General features: G+C 39.4%; 1 protein-coding gene across 3 annotated transcripts in view; it reads right to left on the bottom strand.

Moving 5' to 3' along the window:
* Window positions 1-2,552: 2,552 nt before the first annotated feature.
* Window positions 2,553-8,342, bottom strand: part of SNX9 (sorting nexin 9) — a 63,849-nt gene continuing 58,059 nt past the window's right edge. For all 3 annotated transcript variants that reach the window (XM_065835094.2, XM_065835093.2, XM_071806445.1), the window contains exons 16-18: window positions 7,496-7,610; window positions 5,864-5,955; window positions 2,553-4,581 (exon numbers count right to left, since the gene is read on the bottom strand). In XM_065835094.2, coding sequence (XP_065691166.1) covers window positions 4,534-4,581; window positions 5,864-5,955; window positions 7,496-7,610 — 255 coding nt within the window. In that variant the 3' untranslated portion in view covers window positions 2,553-4,533. The remainder of the gene's footprint in view (window positions 4,582-5,863; window positions 5,956-7,495; window positions 7,611-8,342) is intronic.

The raw sequence follows: 8,342 nt of genomic DNA, 5'->3' as shown, positions 1-8,342 counted from the left end.
CATTCTCAGCCCTCCTGCTTTCTTCGCATGTGACAATTCTTTATCTATCAGTAAGGAAACTGAGGGACAAATGAGAGAATACTCACACACCCTGGTACAGGTCTTTCACAGCAAAAGGTAAAAATACTTTTTAATCTGTCCATGCCCACACTATCCTTTCCTGCAAGGAAGCCTATAGAAAAAAAAAAATCATGTGCATTCAGGGCAGGTTAATTGACTGAAACCACATGTGTAGAAATTGTGTTTCTGGAGATCTTACCTGATCCTTGCCTTCATATTGCTCCAGCCTTTCCCAGCTCAGGGCAGACATTGTTTGCAGACAGGAAGAAGTCTGAAGAAACAGTGGGACACTCTGAACACCAGCCCACAGCACACTCCTTGAGCCAGACACCCCCAGGCAGCTGTTTCAGTCCCAGGGCACTTGACTTACTTTGGTTTAGACAATGTGCGGTGCTCTTCCTCCCCTGAGCTCCGTGCCACGTTTACAGACACGGCCTTCCCATTGGTCACCCCTTCATGTAAATGGGACTGCACAACCCACCAACTCAACGATACCAGCATCAGGTCCAACTTCCACTCATCCCAACAGCTTCAGCTCATCCTTTCTGGGTAGTCCACCACAGAGGCATTTTCCTAAGAGATATGTTATGGCTGGAAGTGCATAAGGGTTCCAAACTAGTTATTTCTGGTGGGGACCCAACAGCAAAACAAAATTAACCTAACTGCTGGCCCTTCTTCTCATTGCTTCTAACCTTTGGACAAATCTTTTCAGGAAACCCTAAAAAGGAACTCAAAAATTTAAAAGGTAAAGGTCTCCTTTGGGGTTATTTTTCTTTTTTGTCCAGTCACAGACTTTCTCTGTCTTTCCAAACTCTCTTCTGCTGGCCCAGCCAAGCCTCTTCTAAGCAGAACAAAGACAAATGTTCTCTTCTGTATCCCATGCTCCTCCCTTCCCCATGTTAAAGAACCCACCTGGTTACCAACCCACTTGGCAGATCATTTTTCTCAGTTTGATGTCTTTTTTTTTTTTTTTTTTTTCCCATAGACTTGTCAGCCCATGGGGACTGGTTCAGCAACCTTAAGTAGCACACTGTACATTCCTATATGCATACGTACATATATATATCACCTGTCCCCCATCCCTTGCTCCTGGCGAGTGTCTTTGGGGACAGGCTAACAACAAAGGTCAAATAACTAACAAAGTTCAAAAGCAAGCAAGTCACTTAATACTTTATTTTTTCTTAGAAGACTCCACAATCTCTGTATTTTCTGTTATTTTGTACTCATACCATTTGTTATTATTCTGCTGAGATACCTTCTAAGAAACCTCTTCTATTAGAGGTTTGTTAGGTGGGATGCCTGCCTAGGGAGGGCTTTGCTCCCTGCAGACAGCTGTGTGCCACCAGGCTCGGGGTACTTTTGGCCAGTCCCAACTGGCAGGGTGTCTGTTGTATGTCAAACTAAACCACAGGACAAGAGATGCATCTCTGTCTTTACAAGGCTGTTAGCCTGAATGATTCTGCTGCACAAGACAAGACTAATTTTCGTAGCAGTAAAATTGATGTATATTATTCTGTAAATTCCAGCTAAAGAAAGTGTATGTTATAGTAATAATTCCTCAACTACTTTGTCATAGAAAACAGCAATTTCTCAGTAACGTAAGAAATTCAGTACTCATGCAAAGTCAGGCCTCTTACAGCACTAAAGAATAGTATCATTGCAGCAGACAGTACCCTTCCAAAAATGTATCAGACATCACAACAACGAAATTCACTGCTGCAGCCTAATCCCAGGTGGGATTAACCACAGACAAGAAATACAGATAGCATTCCCCTTTGTATAGCTACATTTTTATTGTTAAAAAAAGAAATTTAGTATTTTAGCAGTAATGGAATAAGCTGTTAAACCCAAGAGCTAGGGCATTTGATGTCTTTTAGAAAGTCACTAGGATAATGACAGTGTTTGGCTCATCCTCACAGAAAAGCAATACTCCAGAGATTAATTATTCAGCTATGACAAACAAAATTCAGGAGGGCACTGCTCAAGTCTTACTCTAACTTGCTATTCTTAAGACTGCATCTTCAGTATGAAGATTTTCTGTTGCTCCCAACGCACCCACCCTTACTATGCCACTATTCATGTCTAATTAAAAAAAAAAAAAAAAAAACCACAACAAACACAAATACCAAAGACAATCTAATTTCTATTCTGGGTCAACACCATGCCGACACAAAGCCAGGAATACACAGTAGCGCTGTGCTCTACTACTGATTTGCAGTCAGGAGGGTTCCATCAGCTACGAGCTGGACTGACCTGAATAATGAAAGCTTACAACATATGCAGAGCCTTTGCTGGTTTGTAGTCACTGGCACCATTATACCCTTCAGTTGTGATGCCTGCTTCATGGAAGACACACTGACACTTCCCCTCATTCCTCAGCTGGCCAGTGTGTGTGCGTTAATGAAAAGCTATAAGGAGGATTTGCCTCAAACTGTAGCACCCTGTTAAAAAGCAACGTGATTATTTCAAAGAAAAAAAATTAAATAGTCCAGTGGATACACATAAATATTTATTATCAGTTTAACTTCGTTTTACTAGAAGTCTTTAAACAGTTGTTCCTTTTTGCCAAAATGTTGCATCTCTGACACAATTGCTACCATCATAGCTTCCCTGCACTGGGAATGACAACTTACACTTGGATTCCAAAACAATCTGGTCAAGATAGAGAACCTTCAACTTCAGTGCATATGGAGCTATTTAAAGATTGGTAGAAAGATCCCCCTTTCCCCCTTCCCAAATTAAGAGACTGTTACAAAGAGATTTCATTACCAAAAAGTGAATATACAAATGCTAAAAAAAATGCTGGCTTGAAAAAGTGATTTCAGAATTTACTGTACACATTGTAACAATTTATTATATAAGCTGCTTCTACATGCAAGCAGAGCTTACATTTGGTGTAAAACATTTATACACATTCTGTACAATTTGTACATATTTAAATGGCTGTATCAAACAACACTGTGCTATGGAATTTTGGAAGCGAACAACTAAAATTGGGAGGAGAAAAAGACAAGGTTTATAAAACATGAACAAAACCCATGACACCGAAAAACATCTAGACTTAAGCTTAGCCTTGTTTGGTTTGGTTTCACGTTATTCAGGCAGACCCAGATTTTTCTTCTAGCACACAAAAGTAACACCAATGCAAAACAGAGTAAGGCAACTATTCGTCCAGCAGACTGTACCCGTCACTTAGAATGGCTTATTGGTAAAATGCTTTTTTTTTTTGCTAATATGTTTATGTCATAGGCACATTTTAGCAAAAACTGCATTTTGGCTTTCCTGCTTGCTTATGGCATTAAATGAATTATTATAGTTGGTGCCCACTGTGAAGAGGACTGGTGGCGGCTTTTTGTTTTGAAAAGCCCAGGCCTCAAATGGTACTTCCGAAGTCCAAAAGAGGACACTGGGCTGCTTGACAAGAGATGATGATCAAACCACAGAATTTGTGTGAACTAAGGGTGTTATGCAGCAATTTTGTCACCTTTTAGTTTACATCAGAAGGTAACAAAATATAAACCCGAGCCAATAGCATACCATCCTACTACATGAAGACCTGAGCTTAGCTGGAATTTGGGGCGTTCTACTAGTTTGGTTAGACGTGGCAGTGTCCCCTCTGCTGAAACACCTACAACTCCCAGAGGGGTGAAAGGGAAGCTGGCCCTGCACAGCACCGAGGAACACCAGCGCCTTATGGCGTGACATTGGGGGGGTGTCAATGTGCTGGTATTGAAAACTGGTTTTTCACACCTTCCTGAATGGCTCTTTCCTTGTTTGTACTTCATCTTTTTATACAGTGCATAGCAAGAAAGAAAGAGCCTGACATAAGCTCTGAGGTGTTGTGCCACAAATACAAGATTTAGTTAGAAGGGGAAAAAAAAAGAAAAGGAAGAATGACTGATATTTCCCAGAAGTCATAATGGAGCAGTGTGCCATGGCTGCGTATGGGAAGCAAAACTCAGGACAAAGTGGTCATTCAGGAGATTATCATGAACATGTACCAGAAATATAGAAGAATAATTCCTCCTGGCTACTGAATCACTAGAGCTGAATATAATGAGTATTAAAGTCATTTTCTCAAGCTTGTCTGCTTTCCCACTTGAAAAAAATATATATAAATTTGTAACTCTGATGTTAAGAGTTTATGGAAGAACATCTGATAGACTCAAGTCTGCATGAAGTCCATGGCAACATACTAGTTTGATGATTTAGAGCCCTATAACTGACAACATGATTTGCTTTTATTTAAATAATTATACAAATGGGAGAGCATTCAAGATAAGAGAACCTTATGATTAGGCTGATAAAGTAAAATTTTAAATAATTCTTTTTTTCTACAACTGATTTTTGTTGTTGTTGGGGTATTTTTCGTGTTTTTTTTTTTCTGGCAAAGGCTAACAAGTTTTATTAGCACTGCCCCCAAATCAGAAAAGCACTTCGGAGTTTTCTTTATTGTTGACTACTCCTTATTCTCTACATCACAGGAAAGCGGCTGAGTGCCTGCCTCAGCTTCTGTGCAATCTGAAACAGAGAAACAGAACATATTTAATACGTAGTTACTTTACACAACACAGAAATATGACTGCAGGCCAAGAAATTAAATGAATAGTTGCCTCATTTTATGAAAATCTGCAGTTTTTACTGTACATTTTATGTATGTAGGATTCTCAAAGCATTCCATTGTAAAGACTTTTCTTCTCATATACACGCTTTCTGCCTTGCTCATTTTGTGCTTTCACTGCTCAGGTCGTGTTGCAGGAAGTACTGTGGGCAGGGCTGTCATCCTGCCTGTCAGGTTATCTAGCATTGCACTATGCAGGAGTGCTACAGGAACAGAACCAGATTTTCCATTAAATCCATTTCCTTCTGAAACAGGGCCACACACATCAGAACAGAGCTCCCATGCTCTCCCTGCAGCTCTCCTGGCAGCCAGCGCCCCACATATGAACATGGAGCCGGTCCCTGTACTGGGGGAGGGAGGACTGGTACAAGGAGGCTGGTAAGGCTGCAGCTGGAAGAACTGGGATAGGCTGGACAAGAGACTGAAAGAAGGTAAGGGGAAACCTATGCCTAAACCCATCAGATGTGCCAGAGAAACTGAGCAAGGTGACCTCATGAGGAACCTGAAGTTCTCATCCACTGAAGATAACTCTGAAGCCCCACTGGCACCTTTTACTGCTGTGAAGGGCAAGCAGTTGCTTATATTACTCCTTTAAGTGACAGAAGTCAGGTTCCAGCACACACAAACTCACATTTTACCAGCATATCACATTAGAAAATTTCCTCTCAGGTTTCATTTAAAAAGCCACAAGGAATAAATACATAAGAACAATTTTAAATGACAGCTAAGGCTGTAGGTCAAGTGTTCAGAATTAACATATTTACTAAGTCACCTAAACCACTCCAGTCTCCCCCATCCCACATTTGCATACATCAGGTCTTAAATCACAGCAGCTTCCCTTCAAGGGAAGTTTTGTTCAAATGGTTTACTGTTGTATGAAATGCAGCAGGTCTGTCCTACTGCATATCAAAGAACTAAATTTCTTTGTAACCTTAGTACTGGCATTGGAAGACAAAAATAAACACTTTTTTAGGTCTAATATGATGTAGTCATGTGCACAGAAATAGTATCTATAGAAATATTATTTTAAGTCACTTTTACTTTTTAGATGTACAATTCTTCAAATATGTTACCTCTGGGAGAGGCTCATACAAAAAGATCGTCAATTACTATGAGTATTTCTGATAAAAAGTAGCAACACAATATGTGCCAGGAAAATAGCACTGAAATACTACACCTTACCGTTTCATAAAACTGTGCCTGCTGCTCCAGATACAGACGAATGACACTGTTGTAGTCATAAATCCGGTTACTGTGGAAGTGATTCATCTCAGCTGCAATTAGACCCAGGAGGCAAATTATTTAAGAGAGGCATTTGTAATTAGGAACAGTTTCACCCAGTTCAGATTAGTTACTGTGCAAAGAGCTCCGTGTCCAGCCCTGCCAGCACAGTCAGTGCTCTCAAGCTTCTACAATCCATTTTGCCTGCAGCACTCCAGGTATGACGCAACAGTTCATAAAATTTGTAGAGTGGCAATTACTCACTGCTAAAATATGGACACTTCCTGGATAAAGGAACAATATTCAGGTGTACAAAAATTTGATGAAGAATACACCAGAATTTTCTCCTAGAGAGGTTATTTCCTGGAGTTTTTCCAACAGAATTTAGCTAGGACATTCAGATCTCCAAGGGTATAGATATCAAATCATAAGCCACAGCTGTAAATATTCAGCTCAAAAAAAAGATCAGCCAGTAGCATTTGACCTGTTCTTGACTGAAGCTGTTTTAGTAGGAACCCAAGAAACAGCACAACTGAATCCATGACACCTTTCATCACTTTCTGCATCTCTCATCACATCACAGCTTATGGCTGAAATAAAAAGTTCAATACATTTTGAGTTACCAATAGAGGGAGAAGAAATATTCTGGATTGTAAAAGTCATTCTAGAGGTCTCTTCCATGATTATCACTTACACAGCACAGTCCTATTGTATCACTATGACCGGGAAGAAGGAGGGGATGGGGAGTTTTCTTGTTTGTTTTCAAAATAAGTTTTGTGCACTGCTCTGACTTTGTCCTGCAAAATACAGAGTACTCTTGGCTTTAAGTTAGCTGAAAACAAACAAACAAACAAAAAACCCCACAATTCCCCTCAGCAGTGAGTATTCCCACTGAGGTCACTAACAGGATGCACTTAAGGGCTTGGTATCCTGCAGGACTGAGCTATGACTCCTCACTTCCCTGGTTTTTCAAGTGCAGTGTGCTACATCTCATATTTACAACATCTCTAACTTAAAGAGGAAAAAGTTCGTTCAAAGAACATCCAGGAAAAAAAAAAAAAATCTTATCGACAAGAACATGAACCTAAACTGAATTATGTCTGACTAAAGCACGAGACAGAAAACACACTTTTGCACATGATGGAACTGCTTCCTGCACCAGGGCCCATGCTGCTTCTTTGAGACATCATCATCACTTCAAAATGAAAGAATCAGTCTGGGGAGGCTGTTGAAGTTGGTGGTGGTGGTTTGCTTTTTGTTGTTGTTGGTTTTTTGGTTTTTTGTGGTTTTTTTTTGTGTGTGTGTGTGTGTGTGTGTGGTTTTGTAGTGGTTTGTTTGTTTTTTAAAGTTTTATTTTATATGTCTCTTTTGCAATAGCAATATGAGATTTGAAAGAAAATGGGCAAAATTACCGCAATTTTGGGAAAATCTAAGCAGGTCACAAAGAAAACAAACAAACAAACAAAAAACACCAACCACACCTATCATTCCTGGTAGAACAAAGATTCTCTTTTTCTCTTTTCAAAGTTTGTTACTTAAGAGATGTCCTTCAGCAATCTACAATATTTACACATTACACAAAATTCAGTTTACCTTGTAGTGCATAAGCCATGGTGCTCACACGTTTCACCATATTCTGTTTGTCTTGTGGCGTTATTTTACTTGTTGCAACTAATTTATCACTTTCCTTCACTTTTTCTATTGCTCCCTGTAGGAACCAAAGGCAGAATGATTAAGGGAGTAGATTAAAAGAGTAGTGAACTTTAAGGTCTTTACAGTAATTTAAAATGCTGCTGACCACATTTTGAGCTTGTCCACTACACACACACAATGACCAACTCTGCCTTCCCACATTTTCACCCAAAGTTTGTTATTTTGCTCTGTTGCTTTCAAGAGTCCTAACAGCTTGCAAAAAGTGACTTCAAACACAAGCACATATACAGAAAGGACAAAAGGAGCAAGTTTCAAAATACAGCTGACCAACAAAAGAGACGTCCAAAAGCCTCAAACTATCAGATGCCTGTAGAACCTTATTTGTACATTATACAAGGTGAGACAAACTATTATCCAAGACACTACAGCTCATAGCAATTTATAACTTTCAATTCAGGGAAATCCTTGTGTCACATAAACAACAAGCATAAAAAGAAACACCTTCCCCTTCACAATGTATTTGTGCCAAGAGACTATTTACACATGTCTTGGCAGTAAGCTTATGTTTTGAGTTTTCAAATCATTTGTTCTCCTTTTATGGTATTTTTTCCCCAAGTGTTCTGTGGGATGATGGACTGTAAGTGTCCTGAAGAAAGAAAAGGCTATCAGGTTTGTGTGTTATCTTTATTACTCTCATACATGTGTTATTGCTTTATACATTTAACACTTCAAGTGGTAAAAAAATACTTGTGTACTCTTTTAATAATTCAAAATTTTTAGTTTCCTG

The sequence above is a fragment of the Patagioenas fasciata genome, chromosome 3 (assembly GCF_037038585.1).
Source record: "Patagioenas fasciata isolate bPatFas1 chromosome 3, bPatFas1.hap1, whole genome shotgun sequence".
NCBI classification, from domain to species: Eukaryota; Metazoa; Chordata; class Aves; order Columbiformes; family Columbidae; genus Patagioenas; species Patagioenas fasciata.
This window is presented reverse-complemented; position numbering and strand designations above follow the sequence as displayed.